Source organism: Mirounga angustirostris, unplaced genomic scaffold (assembly GCF_029215605.1).
Source record: "Mirounga angustirostris isolate CCGP_5_RB_7025 unplaced genomic scaffold, mMirAng1.0.hap1 SCAF_11, whole genome shotgun sequence".
Taxonomy (NCBI): Eukaryota; Metazoa; Chordata; class Mammalia; order Carnivora; family Phocidae; genus Mirounga; species Mirounga angustirostris.
In genome coordinates, this window is record NW_026991719.1 from 53,150,709 (window position 1) to 53,168,763 (window position 18,055).

The 18,055-nt window shown below is 37.8% G+C and overlaps 1 protein-coding gene across 16 annotated transcripts in view; it reads right to left on the bottom strand.

Moving 5' to 3' along the window:
• Positions 1–9,662: 9,662 nt before the first annotated feature.
• Positions 9,663–18,055, bottom strand: part of EDA2R (ectodysplasin A2 receptor) — a 106,561-nt gene continuing 98,168 nt past the window's right edge. For 7 of the 16 annotated variants that reach the window (XM_064574166.1, XM_064574163.1, XM_064574164.1 and 4 more), the window contains one exon: positions 9,667–16,807. Coding sequence is in view for 1 of the 16 variants with exons in the window: in XM_064574153.1 (XP_064430223.1) it covers positions 10,383–11,477 (1,095 nt within the window). In the remaining 15 variants the exon portion in view is untranslated. Of the gene's footprint in view, positions 16,808–18,055 lie in introns of all 16 variants that reach the window. The other 9 variants (XM_064574158.1, XM_064574155.1, XM_064574162.1 and 6 more) reach the window with 3 other exon arrangements.

Here is an 18,055-nt window from a genome sequence, read left to right on the forward strand (position 1 = left end):
TATCTTTTTGTTCTTACTGAGTATTTGTATATCTTTACAGAAATCTCTATGTAAGTCTTTTGTCCATATTTATATTGGGCTATTTATACTTGAATTGTTTAGTTGTAAGAAATCTTTGTGTATTCATGCCACAAGTCCCATATCAGAGACATGACTTGCAAAAATTATTTACCATTCTGTAGGATGTCTTTACATGCTATTGATGTCCTTTGAAGCACAAAAGTTTTACATTTTTACGGGTTTTTTTAAAGTTTTTTAAAATTTAAATTCCAGTAAGTTAACATACAGTGTAATAGTTTCAGGTGCACAATGTAGTGATTCAACACTTCCATACAACACCTAGTGCTCATCACAAAAAGTGTACTCCTTAATGACCATGACCTATTTAACCCATCCCCCCCACATCCATTCTTTTTTTTTAATGAGGATTTTATTTTTTAATTGTTTTTATTAACATATAATGTATTATTTGTTTCAGGGGTACAGGTCTGTGATTCACCAGTCTTACACAATTCATAGCACTCACCATAGCACACACCCTCCCCAATGTCCACCACCCAGCCACCCCATCCCTCCCACCCCCTTCACCTCCATTCTGTTAACCACCAGTTTGTTCTCTATAGTTAAGAGTCTGTTTCTTGGTTTGCCAATCTCTCTTTTTTTCCCTTTGCTCATGTGTTTTGTTTCTTAAATTATACATATGAGCTTTCTACAGAAGATGGTGGAGTAGTAGCGGGACCCTGAGCTTGCCTTGTCCCTCAAACACAGCTAAAGCAACAACCAACTATTTTGAACAACTAGGAATATAAGCTGAGAATTAAGAAAACAACCTGCAGAGTTGGAGGGAGAGAACATGGCAGATGCAGGGTTCAGAGCCATGAATTGGGGGAGAGAAAAGCCACAGGGCTGCCAAGGGGAGGAAACCCTTTTTGCAGAGCAAAGCCAGGAAGAGGGAGAGAGCAGAAGAGAGAGCACAGCAGGTAAGGATTTCACAATAAGCCATGGTGAGGAGATCCCCTGGGTCTCACTGGGGGAGATTGCTACCCTTCTCAGAGCACATTTGGAATAGCATTATTTTGCCTCTCCAAGGACAAAAGGCCAGCTGGGAGCCATTGAGCAGCACTCAACAGCAGGGACAGAACTGTGTACAGAGGTCAGATAACCTCTTAACAGCTTTTCAGTGTGAGCCACAATAGGCTTAAACCCCTGTGTACCCACCAAGTGGCTGCTTTTCTGGGACAGAACTGAGCAGAGAGCAGAAATGTAAGAAGACTGCAGATAACCTGGCCACTGCTTGTCACTGTTTGCCACAATAGATTCAAACCTCTGTGCAACTGCTTTTCTGGACAGAATGGAGTAGGGGACTGAGTTGCTGATTCCTGCTTTTCACTGAGCATTACAATAAACTCTAGCCTCTGTGTGCAAACTGTGACTTCTTTTCTAGGACAAGATGGTGCTGGGTGCACTGTGAGCCTCTCTTCTGGGGGCAGGGGAATGGGTCCACAACTTGACAGGCCCTTTAAAACTTGGAGTTTTGAATCCCAGCCATGGGCCAGAGATAAAATATAGAAGATCTGTGGTGCTGGGTGCACCAACAGCCCAGGAACATACAGGTTAAGGGAAGGGAACTAAAACCCAGGATATAGGAGATTGTTTGCTTTTCTGTGAGGACCTCCTGAACAGCAGTGGCCAAGAGTTCCCTTCACTGGGAACAAGAGGGAGGGGGTATGCCATATTCTTCCTCCTCCACCACCCCTCCCTCACCCAACTATTAGCACAGTCTGACTTCAGAGAGAAACACAGCACCTCCAGTGGAGGCTGGAGTCCTCTACACTAAACCCTGTCCCCCTGTGCCTGAGAGGGGCATCTTTACAAGGGCAAGACAGCTTGTGAACCAGCCCAGCAGTCCTATCCCACATAAGAAGAACACAGCTACCCTCCCCACATTCACTAAGTCTACTGATTAAAGAGTGCTCCAAAATGTCAGTTTCTGTGGGAAAGATGATGAGGTTTGCTTCTTCTCTTTTTCTTCTTTTTTTTTCTTTTCTTAATTTTTAAATTTTTATTTTTTTCTTTTTCTTTTTCTTATATTTTTATTTTTTTATCTTTATGTATATGGATATGCATATCTATCTATATCTATATCTATACTTTTTCTTTTTCTCTTTTCTCTTCATCTTTTTCTTTTTCTTTTTGGTATCAGGCTTATAATTTTTTGTTCATTTTTTGGTTTGTTTCCTTCTCTTGTTTTTCAGATTAAGCTTAATTTTTTCTCTTTTCTTCTTTCCTTACACTTTTTTCCTTCTTTCTTTCTTATTCTTTGGATTCAGCTTATAGTTTTTTGTTTCTCTGTTTGTTTGCATTTTTTATCTTATTCTCTAGTCTTAGATCAGGACTTTTTTTTTTTTTCCCCCAGGCTTATCTTCACAAACAAATCAAAGCACACCTAGTTAAAGATCCAAACACTCCCCACTACCAGGAAGAAGGACCTCTATAGATGACGGATCAGTGGCAAAGAGCAGCTAAAATGCTACAGCAGAGTATATACTGCTTATGCCAGAAACACTTCCTGAAGTTTTTGTTGTTGTTATTGTTATTTTACTTTTTTCTTTTTCTTTTTTCTTTTCTTCTCTAGACAAAATGAAGAGAAAGATAAACTAACCCCAGAAGAAAGAACAGGATGTAGTACTTATTTTTTTTTAAGATTTTATTTATTTATTTGAGAGAGAGAGAATGAGAGAGAGAAAGCACATGAGAGGGGGGAGGGTCAGAGGGAGAAGCAGACTCCCCGCCGAGCAGGGATCCCGACGTGGGACTCCATCCAGGGACTCCAGGATCATGACCCGAGCCGAAGGCAGTCGCTCAACCAACTGAGCCACCCAGGCACCCCGGATGTAGTACTTATTGATGAGGAATTAATTAATATCGATATAAGTAAGATGTTTGAACTAGAATTTAAAACAATGATTATAAATATACTAGCTGGGCTTGAAAAAAAAGCATAGAAGACACTAGAGAATCCCTTACTATACGGATAAAAGAACTAAAATCTAGTCAGGCAGGAACTAAAACTGCTATTATCTAGATGCAATCCCAAGAGGAGCCTTAAAAATTAGGATGAAAAAAGCAGAAGAGCGAATCAGTGATATAGAAGATAAAATGATGGAAAATGAAGAAGCTGAAAAGAAGAGGGAAACAAACATTTTAGATCACAAAAGGAGACTTAGAGACCTCAGTGATTCCATAAAGCAAAATAACATCCATATTATAGGAGTCCCAGAAGATGAGGAGTGGGAGAAAGGGGCAGAAGGTTTATTTGAACAAATTATACCTGACAAATTCACTAATCTAGGGAAGGAAACAGGCATTTAAGTTCAGGAGGCACAGAGAACCCCCTACAAAATCAACAAAAATAGGCCAACACCTTGACGTATTATACTGAAGTTTGCAAATTACAAAGATAAAGAGAAAATCCTGAAAGCAGTGTAGGACAAGAGGTCCTTAACTGACAAGGGTAGACAAATAAGGCTGGCAGCAGACCTGTCCACAGAGACCTGGCAGACCAGAAAGGAGTGACATGATATATTCAACATGCTAAATGGGAATATATGCAACCAAGAATACTTTATCCAGCAAGGCTGCCATTCAGAATAGAAGGAGAGATAAAGAGTGTCCAGGACAAACAAAAACTAAAGGAGTTTGTGAACATTAAACCAGCCCTGTAAGAAATATTAAAGGAGATCCTTTGAGGGAAGAGAAAGCCCAAAAGTAACAAAGGCCACAAAGGAACAAAGACAATCTACAAGGACAGAAACTTTACAGGTAATACAATGGCACTAAATTCATATCTTTCAATAATTACTCTGAATACAAATTGATTAAATGCTCTAATCAAAAGACATAGGGTATCAGAATAGTTTAAAAAAACAAGACCTATTGATATTCTGCTTACAAGAGACTCATTTTAGACCCCAAGTCACCTCCAGATTGAAAATAAGGGGGTGGAGAACACTTTATTATGCTAATAGACATCAAAATAAAGCTGGAGTAACTATAGTGTTATTAGACAAACTAGATCTTAAACCTAAGACTGTAATAAGAGATGAAGAAAGACACTATATCATAATAAAAGGGTTTATGCAACAAGAAGAGCTAACAATTGGAATATTCCTGCCCCTAACTTGGCAGCAACCAAATAATAAACCAATTAATAACAAAACTAAATAAACTCATTGATAATACTGCAATAATACTAGGGGATTTTAAGATCTCACTCACAGTAATGGACAGATCATTGAAGCAGAAGATCAAAAAGGAAACAAGTGCTTTGAATGACACACTGGACCAGTTGAACTTAACAGATATATTCAGAACATTTGATCCTAAAGCAGCAGAATACACATTCTTTTCAAGTGCACATGGAACATTCTCCAGAAGAGATCACATACTGAGTCACAAATCAGGTCTTAACTGCTACAAAAATATTTAGATTATACTATGCATATTTTCAGAGCACAATGCTATGAAACTTGAAGTTAACCACAAGAAGAAATTTGGAAGGACCACAAATACACAGAGGTAAAAGGACACCCTACTAAAGAATGAATGGGTCCACCAGGAAATTAAAGAATTTTTTAAAAAATGAAAGTAAATGAAAATGAAAACATGAAAGTTCAAAACCTTTGGGATGCAGCAAAGGTGGTCCTAAGAAGGAAGTATGTAGCACTACAGACCTTCCTCAAGAAACAAGAAAAATTCTCAAATGCACAACCTAATCTTACACCTAAAGGACCTGGAAAAAGAACAGCAAATAAAGCCTATATCCAGGAGGAGAAGAGAATTAATAAAGATTAGAGAAGAAATCCATGATATAGAAATTAAAAAAAAAATAGAACAGATCAACAAAACTAGGAGCTGGTTCTTGGAAAGAATTAATAAGACTTAGAAACTCTTAGCCAGACTTAACAAAAAGAAAAGAGAAATGACACAAATAAGTAAAGTCATGAGTGAAAGAGGAGAGATCACAACAAACACCACAGGAATACAATTATAAGATAATATTATGGGCAATTATATGCCAACAAATTAGGCAATTTGGAAGAAATGGATAAATTCCTAAAAACAAACTATCAAAACTGGAACAGGAAGAAATACAAAACCTGAACAGACCCATAACAGCAAGGAAATTAAATTAGTAATCAAAAATTTTCCCCAAAATAAGAGTCCAGGGCCAGATGGCTTCCCAGGTGAATTCTACCAAACATTTATTATTATTATTAATTTTCAGTTAGCCAGCATATAGTACATCATTAGTTTTTGATGTAGTGTTCAAAGATTCATTAGTTGTGTATAACACCCAGTGCTCATCACAACACCTACCCTCCTTAATACCCATCACCCTGTTACACCCCCTCCCTTCCGTAACCCTCAGTTTGTTTCTCAGAGTCCAGAGTCTCTCATGGTTTGTCTCCCTCTCTGATTTCTTCCCATTCAGTTTTCCTTCCCTTCCCCTATGGTCTTCCACGCTATTCCTTATGTTCCACATATGAGTGAAACCATATGATAATTGTCTTTCTCTGCTTGACTTATTTCACTTAGCATAATCCCCTCCAGTTCCATCCATGTCGATGCAAATGGTAGGTATTTATCCTTTCTGATGGCTGAGTAATATTCCATTGTGCATACGAACCATATCTTCTTTATCCAAACATTTAAAGAATTAATACCTATTCCTCTACAACTGTTGCAAAAAAGAGAAACAGAACAAAAACTTCCAAACCCATTCTACTTCCACATAATAAAGGCCATATATGAAAGACCCACAGCTAATGTAACACTCAATGGGGGAAAATTGAGAGCTTTTCCTCTAGGGTCAGGAACAAGACAGGGATGTCCACTCTCACCACTGTTATTTAACATATGCCTGTAAGTCCTAGCCTCAGCAAGCAGACCACAAAAAGAAATAAATGGCATCCAAATCAGCAAGGAAGAAGTCAAATATTCACTCTTTGCAGACAAATTGATACTCTGTTGAAAACCTGAAAGACCCCACCAGAAAATTGCTAGAACCGATATACAGATTCAGTAAAGTTGCAGGATTCACAATCAAAGTACACAAATCAGTTTTATTTCTATACACCAATAATAAAGTAGCAGAAAGAGAAATCAAGGAATTGATCCCTTTACAATTGTGTCAAAAATCATAAGATACCTAGGAATAAACCTTACCAAAGAGGTAAAGGATCTATACTCTGAAAACTATAGATCACTTATGAAAGAAATTAAAGATGACACAAATAAATAGAAAAACATTCTATGCTTATTAAACAAATATTGTTAAAATTTCTGTAGTATCCAAAGCAATCTACACATTTAATACAATCCCTATCAAAATTCCACCAGCATTTTCCACAGAGCTAGAACAAATAATTCTAAAATTTGTATGGAGCCACAAAAGACCCCAAATAGCCAAAACAATCTTTAAAAAGAAAACCAAACCTGGAGGCATCACAATTCTGTTCTTCATGCTATATTACAAAGCTGTAGTGATAAAGACAGTATGGTACTTGCATAAAAACAGACACACAGATCAATGGAATAGAATAGAAAACCCAGAAATGGACCCACAGCTAATATTCCATAAAGCAGGAAAGAAAATCCAATGGAAAAAAAAGACAATCTCTTCAACAAATGGTGTTGGGAAAAGTGGACAGCAACATGCAAAAGAATGAAACTGTACCACTTTCTTACAGCATACACAAAAATAAATTCAAAATAGATGAAAGACCTAAATATGAGACAGGAAACCATCAAAATCCTAGAGATCAGAGGCAGCAACCTCTTTGACCTCAGTTGTAGCAACTTACCAGACACATCTACTGAAACAAGGGGAAAAAAAGCAAAAATGAATTATTGGACTTCATCAAGATAAAAGTTCTGCACAGTGAAGGAAACAATCAACAATACTAAAAGGCAACCTTCAGGGGTGCCTGGGTTGAGCACCTGACTCCTGTTTTTTTCTGCTCAGGTTGTGATCTTGGGGTCATAAGATGGAGCCCCATGGTGGGCTCTGTGTTCAGCACAGAGTCTGCTTATATTCTCACCACCTCTCCCTCTGCCCCTCCACCCTGCACCCATATGTGCTCCTTCTCTCTCTCTCTCTCTCTCAGATAAATAAATAAATCTTTTTTTTTTAAAAGGCTTCAGGATGGGAGAAGATATTTACAAGTGACATATCTGATAAAGTGTTAGTGTCCGAAATGTATAAAGATATTACCAAACTCAATACTGCCAAAACAAATAACCCAGTTAAGAACTGGGCAGAAGACATGAATAAACATTTTTCCAAAGAAGACATACAGCTATACAGCTAACTAACAGACACATGAAAAGATGTATATATATATATATATATATATATATATATATATATATATATATATATATATATATATATATATATTACATATAATATGTTACTACTCAGCTATAAAAAAAAGAATGAGGGGTGCCTGGGTGGCTCAGTCGTTGGGCGTCTGCCTTCAGCTCGGGTCGTGATCCCAGGGTCCTGGGATTGAGCCCCGCATCTGGCTCCCTGCTCCGCGGGAAGCCTGCTTCTCCCTCTCCCACTCCCCCTGCTTGTGTTCCCTCTCTCGCTGTGTGTCTCTCTCTCAAATAAATAAATAAAAAATCTTTATATAAAAAAAAGAATGAAGTCTTGCCATTTGCAACAGGATGAATGGGGTTACAGTATATTATGCTAAGTGAAATAAGTCAGTCAAAGAAAGACAAATACCATATGATTTCACTCATATGTGGAATTTAAGAAACAAAACAGATTAAACAAGGGGGAAAAAGAGAGGCAAACCATAAAACAGACTCTTACTTATAGAGAACACACTGAGGGTTCCTGGAGGGGAGGTGTGCAGGGGAATTTGTTAAATGGGTATTAAGGAGGACACTTGTGATGAGCACTGGGTGTTGTATTAAAGTGATGAATCACTAAATTCTACACCTGAAACTAATATTCTACTATATGTTAACTACCTGGAATTTAAGTAAAAACTTGAAACTACAAAAAACAAAAACAAAAAGATCTAGCGGCAGTTTAGAGAGCATCCCATGCCATCTCTCCCTTGTTTGAGGCTTGAAGACTTTGTGTAGCATCTCTGGTGGAAAACCATCTAGCCTTTATGTACAGACCTCATGTACCATCTCCCAAGGTATCCAAGTCCATCTTAGGAGCTCAGCATATTGGATAGCACTCCCTTAGCTGCCACACTAGGACCCCACAGAATCCATATGCTTCTTCTAAAGACAGAGACAAAGTGCCCCTGAGTCCATAGTGAGTCTCAGGCCCTTCCATTGTATTTTATTATCTGTTCCCTCTATATCTACTCTCTGTGTAGGTGATCTTATCCAAACTCTTGGCTTTAATGATCATGCATATATTGAAATTCCCAGAATTAAAACTCTAGCCAAGTTATTCTTATGAACAGCAGACATCTATATTCAACTGTCTACTTGGCTTTTCCACTCAAAGCCCCAAAGCACCACCATCTCAATATTGCTCAACATGTTATTGCTCTCTAAATCTGTTTCTTTTCTAGAGTTTTGTTCAGTGAATGGATCCACCATCTATCTAGAGACCTGAAAATTATTCTCGAGATTTTTCTCTCCCTTACCCGCATATAATCTATCACCATATCCTGTCAGTGATACCTAACTCCTAAATATCTCTTAAATATGTTGTTACTATTTTGAATAATATTATTTCCAATTGCACTGGCACAACCTTAATCTCTTACTTTAATTAATAGAAGGACCTTCTACTAGTTATTTCTGAATTCATACTCCACATGTTCTCACACTGCAGCCAAAGTGGCCTTCCCAAAACATGAATTTGATCATTTCACACAACCTCGTCTTTTCCTAATAACACTTTAATGCTTTCTTCCTATTACTCTTAGAATGAAGACCAAAATCTTAACAAATTGCTACAGGCTCTGAGTGGTATGGCCTGACCCATTTCTCCAGCTCCATTTTCACCATATTTTCCCTCACTTAGTTAATTACAACCTCATTGTCTTTATTTCAGGTTCTTAAATCGATTGTGTTCTTTCCTGCAACAAGGCCTCTGCACATGCTTTTCCATCTGGAAAAACTCTCTCCCATACATATCTTCCTTACCTTTGCTCTTTTTTGGGATCATAATATGTGCCACTCTCAGGGAAAACTTCCTTGACATCCTTGACTAAAAAAAGTCCTACTTTTCCTCCTGCCAAAAAATTCTGTACATTATTCAGTGTTCGTTAGGATAGGTGTACTCCTTTTTTTAAGACATGTTTTATTTATTTATTTATTTATTTATTTATTTATTTATTTATTTATTTATATTTATTTACTTATTTATTTACTTATTTACTTATTTATTTATTTTTAATTTTTTTTAGTTAATATATAATGTATTATTTATTTCAGGGGTACAGGTCTGTGATTCATCAGTCTTACACAATTTACATTGCTCACCATAGTATATACCCTCCCCAATATCTATCACCCAGCCACCCTATCCCTCCCACCCCCCCTCCCCTCCAGCAATCCTCAGTTTGTTTCCTGAAATTAAGAGTCTCTTATGGTTTGTCTCCCTCTCTGGTTTCGTCTTGTTTCATTTTCCCCTCCCTTCCCCTATGATCCTCTGTCTTGTTTCTCAAATTCCTCATATCAGTGAGGACACTTCTCTTTGTCTGATTGACTTATTTTGCTTAGCATAATACCCTCTAGTTTGATCCATGTCATTGCAAATGGCAAGCTTTCATTTTTTGATGGCTGCATAATATTCCTATATATATATAGGTATATAGGTATATATCACATCTTCTTTATCCATTCATCTGTTGATCGACATCTAGGCTCTTTCCATAGTTGTGCTATTGTGGACATTGCTGTTATAAACATTGGGGTGCATATGCCCCTTCAGATCACAACATTTCTATCTTTGGGGTAAATACCCAGTAGTGCAATTGCTGGGTCATAGGGTAACTCTATTTTCAACTTTTTTTTTTTTAAGATTTTATTTATTTATTTGACAGAGAGAGACACAGCGAGAGAGGGAATACAAGCAGGGGGAATAGGAGAGGGAGAAGCAGGCTTCCCGCGGAGCAGGGAGCCGGATGCAGGGCTCGATCCCAGGACCCTGGGATCATGACCTGAGCTGAAGGCAGACGCTTAACGACTGAGCCACCCAGGCGCCCCTTTTTTTCTAATTTTTTTTTAAAGATTTTATTTATTTATTTGACAGAGAGAGACACAGCGAGAGAGGGAATACAAGCAGGGGGAATGGGAGAGGGAGATATTTTCAACTTTTTGAGGAACCTCCATACTCAGAGTGGCTGCACCAGCTTGCATTCCCAACAACAGTGTAGGAGGGTTCCCCTTTCTCTGCATCTCCGCCAACATCTGTTGTTTCCTGACTCAATTTTAGCCATTCTGACTGGTGTGAGGTGGTATCTCATTGAGGTTTTGATTTGAATTTCCCTGATGCCGAGTGATGTTGAGCACTTTTTCATGTGTCTGTTGGTCATTTGGATGTATTCTTTGCAGAAGTGTCTGTTCATGACTTCTGCCCATTTCTTGATTGTATTGTTTGTTCTTTGGATGTTGAGTTTGATAAGTTCCTTATAGATTTTGGATACTAGCCTTTTCTCTGATATGTCATTTGCAAATATCTTCTCCCATTCTGTCTGTTGTCTTCTGGTTTTGTTGACTGTTTCTTTTGCTGTGCAAAACTTTTTTATCTTGATGAAGTCCCAATAGTTCATTTTTCCCCGTGCTTCCCTTGCCTTTGGCGATGTTTCTAGGAAGAAGTTGCTGCAGCTGAGATCGAAGAGGTTGCTGTCTGTGTTCTCCTCTAGGATTTTGATGGACTCCTGTCTCACATTGAGGTCTTTCAACCATTTGGAGTCTATTTTTGTGTGTGGTGTAAGGAAATGGCCCAGTTTCATTCTTCTGCATGTGGCTGTCCAATTTTCCCAACACCATTTGTTGAAGAGACTGTCTTTTTTCCATTGGACATTCTTTCCTGCTTTGTCGAAGATTAGTTGACCATAGAGTTGAAGGTCCATCTCTGGGCTCTCTATTCTGTTCCATTGATCTAGGTGTCTGTTTTTGTGCCAGCACCATACTGTCTTGATGATTACAGCTTTGTAATAGAGCTTGAAGTCCAGAATTGTGATGCCACCAGGTTTCCTTTTCTTTTTCAACCTTCCTCTGGCTATGTGGGGTTTTTTCTGGTTCCATAAAAATTTTAGGATTATTTGTTCCATTTCTTTGAAAAAAGTTGATGGTATTTTAATAGGGGTTGCATTAAATATGTAGATTGCTCTAGGTAGCCTAGACATTTTCACAATATTTGTTCTTCCAGTGCAGGAGCATGGGATGTTTTTCCATTTCTTTGTGCCCTCCTCAATTTCTTTCATGAGTATTCTATAGTTTTCTGAGTACAGATTCTTTGCCTCTTTGGTTAGATTTATTCCTAGGTATCTTACGGTTTTGCGTGCAATTGTCAATGGGATCAACTCCTTAATTTCTTTTCTTCTGTCACATTGTTAGTGTATAGAAATGCAACTGATTACTGTGCATTAATGTTATATAATACCACTTTACTGAGTTCCTGTATGGGTTCTAGCAGTTTTGGAGTGGAGTCTTTTGGGTTTTCCACATAAAGTATCGTATCATCTGGATAAGGTGAGAGTTTCACTTCTTCTTTGCCAATTCAGATGTCTTTTATTTCTTTCTGTTGTCTGACTGCTGTGGCTAGGACTTCTACTACTATGTTGAATAGCAGTGATGATAGTGGACATCCCTGCTGTGTTCCCAACCTTAGGGAAAAAGCTCTGTTTTTCCCCTTTGAGAATGATATTTGCTGTGGGTTTTTCATAGATGGCTTTTATGATATTGAGGTATTTGCCCTCTATCCCTACACTGTGAAGAGTTTTAATCAAGAAAGGATGCTGTATTTTGTCAAATGCTTTTTCTGCATCTATTGAGAGGATCATATGGTTCTTGTTCTTTCTTTTATTAACATATTGTATCACAGTATTTGATTTGTGCATGTTGAACTGAACTTGCAGCCCAGGAATAAATCCCACTTCTTCGTGGTGAATAATCCTTTTAATGTACTGCTGGATTCTATTGGCTAGTATTTTGGTGAGAATTTTTGCACTCATGTTCATCACGGATATTGGTCTGTAATTCTCCTTTTTGCTGGGGTCTTTGTGTGGTTTTGGTATCAAGGTAATGCTGGCCTCATAAAATGAGTTTGTACGTTTTCCTTCCATTTCTATTTTTTGGAACAGTTTCAGAAGAATAGGTATTCATTCTTCTTTAAATGTTTGGTAGAATTCCCTTGGGAAGCCATCTGGCTCTGGGCTTTTGTTTGTTGGGAGATTTTTGATGACTGCTTCAATTTCCTTAGTGGTTATGGGTCTGTTCAGGTTTTCTATTTCTTCCTGGTTCAGTTTTGGTAGTTGATACATCTCTAGGAATGCATCCATTTCTTCCAGGTTATCTAATTTGCTGGCATAGAGTTGCTCATAATACGTTCTTTTTTTTTTTAAGATTTTATTTATTTATTTGACAGAGAGAGAGACAGCGAGAGAGGGAACACAAGCAGGGGGAGTGGGAGAGGGAGAAGCAGGCCTCCCGCCGAGCAGGGAGCCCGATGTGGGGCTCGATCCCAGGACCCTGAGATCATGACCTGAGCCGAAGGCAGTTGCCCAACCAACTGAGCCACCCAGGCAGCCCGCTCATAATACGTTCTTATAATTGTTTGTATTTCTTTGGTGTTGGTTGTGATCTCTCCTCTTTCATTCATGATTTTATTTATTTTGGTCCTTTCTCTTTTCTTTTTGATAAGTCTGGCCAGGGGTTTATCAATCTTGTTAATTCTTTCAAAGAACCAGCTCCTAGTTTTGTTTAACTGTTCTATTGTTCTTTTCATTTATATTTCATTGATTTCTGCTCTGATCTTACCATTTCTCTTCTCCTGCTGGGTTTAGGCTTTATTTGCTGTTCTTTCTCCAGCTCCTTTAGGTGTAGAGTTAGGTTCTGTATTTGAAATTTTTCTTGTTTCTTGAGAAAAGCTTGTATTGCTATATACTTTCCTCTTAGGACGCCTTTGCTGCATCCCAAAGATTTGGAACACTTGCCTTTTCATTTTCATTTGTTTCCATGATTTTTTAAAATTCTTCTTTAATTTCCTGGTTGACCCATTCATTCTTTAGTAGGATGCTCTTTAGCCTCCATGTATTTGAGTTCTTTCCAACTTTCCCCTTGTGATTGAGTTCTAGTTTCAAAACATTGTGGTCTGAAAATATGCAGGGAATAATCCCAATCTTTTGGTACCAGTTGAGACCTGATTTGTGACCCAGGATGAGATCTATTCCAGAGAATGTTCCATGTGCACTAAAGAAGAATGGGATGGAATATTCTGAATATATCTGTGAAGTCCATCTGGTCCAGTGTGTCATTTAATGCCTTTATTCCCTTGTTGATCTTTTGCTTAGATGATCTGTCCATTTCAGTGAGGGGGTTGTCAAAGTCCACTACTATTATTGTATTATTTGTCGATGCGTTTCTTTGATTTTGTTATTAATGGGCTTATATAATTGGCTGCTCCCATGTTAGGGGAATAGATATTTAAAATTGTTAGATCTTCTTGTTGGATAGACCCTTTAAGTATGATACAGTGTCCTTACTCATCTCTTAGTATAGTCTTTGTTTTAAAATCTAATTTGTCTGATAATAAGGATTGCTACCCCAGCTTTCTTTTGATGTCCATTAACATGATAAAGGGTTTCCACCCCCTCACTTTCAATCTGGAGGTGTCTTTGGGTGTAAAATGAGTCTCTTGCAGACAACATATTGATGGGTCTTGTTTTTTTTATCCAACCTGATGCCCTGTGTATTTTGATTAGGGCATTTATCCCATTTACATTCAAGGTAACTATTGAAAGATATGAATTTAGTGCCATTGTATTGCCTGTAAGGTGACTGTTACTGTATATTAATTCTGTTCCTTTCTGGTCTATGTTACTTTTAGGCTCTTTCTTTGCTTAGAGGACCCCTTTCAATATTTCTTGTAGGACTGGTTTGGTGTTTGCAAATTCTTTTAGTTTTTGTTTGTCTTGGAAGTTTTTTATCTCTCCTATTTTCAATGATAGCCTAGCTGGATATTCTTGGCTGCATATTTTTCTCATTTAGTGCTCTGAATATATCATGCCAGTCCTTTCTGGCCTGCCAGGTCTGTTGCCAATCTAATGTTTCTACCATTGTAGGTTACAGACCTCTTGTCCCGAGCTGCTTTCAGGATTTTCTCTTTGTCTCTGAGACTTGTAAGTTTTAGTATTAGATGTCAGGGTGTTGACTTATTTTTATTGATATTGAGGGGAGTTCTCTGTGTCTCCTGGATTTTAATGGCTGTTTCCTTCCCCAAATTAGAGAAGTTCTCTGCTATAGTTTGCTACAATATACCTTCTGTCCCTCTCTCTCTTTCTTCTTCTGGGATCCCAATTATTCTAATGCTATTTTGCTTTATGGTATCACTTAACTCTCACATTCTCCTCTTGTGATCCAGTAGCTGTTTATCTCTCTTTTTCTCAGCTTCTTTATTCTCCATCATTTGGTTTTCTATATCACTAATTCTCTCTTCTGCCTCATTTAACCTAGCAGTTAGAGCCTCCATTTTTTGTTTGCACCTCATAAATAGTCTTTTTGATTTCAACTTGGTTAGATTTTAGTTCTTTTATTTCTCCAGAAAGGGATTCTCTAGTATCTTCTATGCATTTTTCAAGTCTAGCTAGTATCTTTATAATCATCATTCTGAACTCTAGTTCTGACATCTTACTAATGTCTGTAGTGATTAGGTCCCTGGCAGTTAGTACTGCCTCTTGTTCTTTTTTTTTGAGGTGATTTTGTCCATCTTGTCATTTTGTCCAGAGGAAAATAGATGAATGAGAGAACAAAATGCTAAAAGGTTAACCATGACCCCAGAAAAGTATACACTAAACAAATCAGAAGAGATCCAAAATGGGGTGAGGGGGAAGAAGGAAAAAGAAAAAAAAAGACTATGATCAGGTTGGTGAATAGAACCCCCAGGCATCCCAAGAATGTATTTTTCAAATTAAAAAAAAAAAAAAAAGAACAGATTTTGCCAGCCTGCATTCCTCCCAGGAAGTCCTTGGGGACTAATTCAGCACAATGGAATGTTTTATGTTTACTTTCTATTTCAATTGAATATAGTTTGATAAACATTGAACATTTTTCTCATACAGGGCATGTGCCAAGAATAGAGGGATTACAGAGAAGCAGCAGTATAAAAATGAGCAACACCCAGGCCCTGCCCTCCAAGAACTAAGACTCTATTGTAGAACCAGCATGAAAAAAATTAGCCAACGTAAGTGATAAATGGACATACATTTGCTGCTGGCTGAGCTCACACTGAGTCCAGTGTGGGTGGGCATGGCTACTGAAGGGAGGTGGTAAAAGGTTCATTATGCACCACAGAAGAGGAGCCTCCATGTACCAGTTTAACTAATGGTGTAGAATGGCTTTATTATGACTATTAAAATGGCCCAAGCAGTAAATCACATAGGTAATTAATTCTGCTTGGGACACCTGGGTGGCTCAGTCATTAAGCATCTGCCTTTGGCTCAGGTCATGATCCCAGAGTCCTGGGATTGAGTCCCATATTGGGCTGCCTGCTCTGCAGGAAACCTGCTTCTCCCTCCCTCACTTCCCCTGCTTGTGTACCGTCTCTCACTGTATCTCTCTCTGTCAAATAAATAAATAAAATCTTTTAAAAAATTCTGCTTAATTTACACTATCCTTTCTAGGCCAGGGACTAACTCCTAACTTTCAAATATGCATGTGGGGGATGGGTAGGAACTAAGTAACAATGGAAAGACCCTTTTTGCCCTTGAGATTTTAAATATTTTGCATTTAACAAGTGCTCTTTCTGGCACTTTTACTTTAAATTCAGAATTTTCTCTATGCATTTTTGGTTCTTAATGATTCTGTAATGTTTTTTCCTAATTTTAATGAAATCATTCTAACTATTCTAACTAAAACAAGTATTTTTTATACTCATATGGACCACTTTCAGACAGTGGGTCTCAAACATTGCAATGGGTTCTCAAACTTTGCTGCATGCTAGAATTACTTGAAGAGCTTTTCAAAAATCCTCAATACCCAGAGGCCAATTATATAAAACCCGTTGGAGTTTGGACTCAGACATCAATAGTAGCCAAAGCTTGCCAGCTGATTCTTATTTGTGGCTGTTTAAAAAAACAGTGGGACAACAACTATTTGCAAGGCTAATTGCCTTCCCATTTATTCCAATTAGAACAAGCATTTAAAAACCACAAATGCCACATTTAAACTTGGGAGCTATTGAAGTGCTTCTCAAAATTTATGTGCATATCAGTAACCTGGGAATCTTTTTAAAATGCAGATTCTGATTCAGCAACTCTGTAGTGGGACCTGAGGTTTTGCTTTTACAATGAAGCCCCAGGTAATGTGGGTCCTTCTAGTCTAGGAACCAAACTTTGAGTTGCAAATGTCTAGTGCAAGGCGAGTTCCCTGAGGTAAAATGGGAGTGGAAAGAAGAAATTAATCACTGTCTTTGTCTGCTAGTAATCTTTCTTTTACTGTCCTTCATTTGGATCCCAGGTGCGAAGAGTTGAGTTCAGTCCAAGGCAGAGCCATCTCCATTATCAGTATCTCCCAATGGTTACTTAGAAAATAATTTCTGAAAAAAAAAAAAGAATTTCTGAATTAAAAAAGTTGAAATGCTCATGGCAGAGAGCTGAGCATCTGAGAAAGAGAGTACAAAAATCAGACAGATGCTGAGCAATGGTCTGAATGCACAACAATAATAATGCCGGATCATTAAAAATTGTGTTTTTTTTTTCTATATAGAAACATACATGAGCCTCACAGCCATCCTATGAGGCAAGGAAGACATAAATTATTATGCCTACTTTACTGCTAAGGAAACTGAGACAGAATGCTCAGTGACTTGTCCGAGCTTATATGGGGAGCTAGGAGAAGACTTGGTACCAAAATCCTTGGCCTCCTGGCAGCATAGACTGTTATTTCCACTAAACAAAGAGATGATTAACAATGTGAGATAGGGAGGGAAACTGTTCCCAATATAAGTTTGGTAAACATTGCCTATTTAAATTACAAAAACATACAAATTTTAGGATTGTTTGTTGTAGTTCTGTGAAAAATGATGTTGATATTTTGATAGGGATTGCATTAAGTATGTAGATTGCTTTGGGTACTATGGACATTTTAACAATATTTGTTCTTCCAATCCATGAGCATGGAATGTCTTTCTATTTGTGTCCTCTTCAATTCCTTTCATCAGTGTTTTATAATTTTCAGAGTACAGGTCTTTCACCTCCTTGCTTAAGTTTATTCCTGGGTATTTTATTATTTTGGTGCAATTGTAAATGGGATTGTTTTCTTAATTTCTCTTTCTGCTGCTTCATTATTAGTATATAGAAATGCAATGGATTTCTGTACATTGATTTGGAGCCTGTGACCTTATTGAATTCATTTATCAGTATTATTCAGCTATAAAAAGGAGTGAAATCTTGCCTTTTGCAACAACATGGATGGAGGTAGAGAGTATAATGCTAAATGAAATAAGTCAGCCAGAGAAAGAGAAATACCACATGATTTCACTCTTATGTGGAATTTAAGAAACAAAACAAATGAACAAAGGAAAAATAAGAGACAAACCAAAAAACAGAGTCTTAAATAGAGAACAAACATATGGTTGCCAGAGAGGAGGTGGGTGGGGGGATGGGTGAAATAGTAAGAGGGATTAAGAGTACATTTATCATTTTTTTAAGTTATTTATTTATTTATTTGAGAGAGGGGAGAGGGACAGAGGGAAAGAATTTTCAAGCAGACTCCCCACTAAACACAGAGCCCTATGCAGGACTCAATCTCATGACACTGAGATCTTGACCCAAGCCAAAACCAA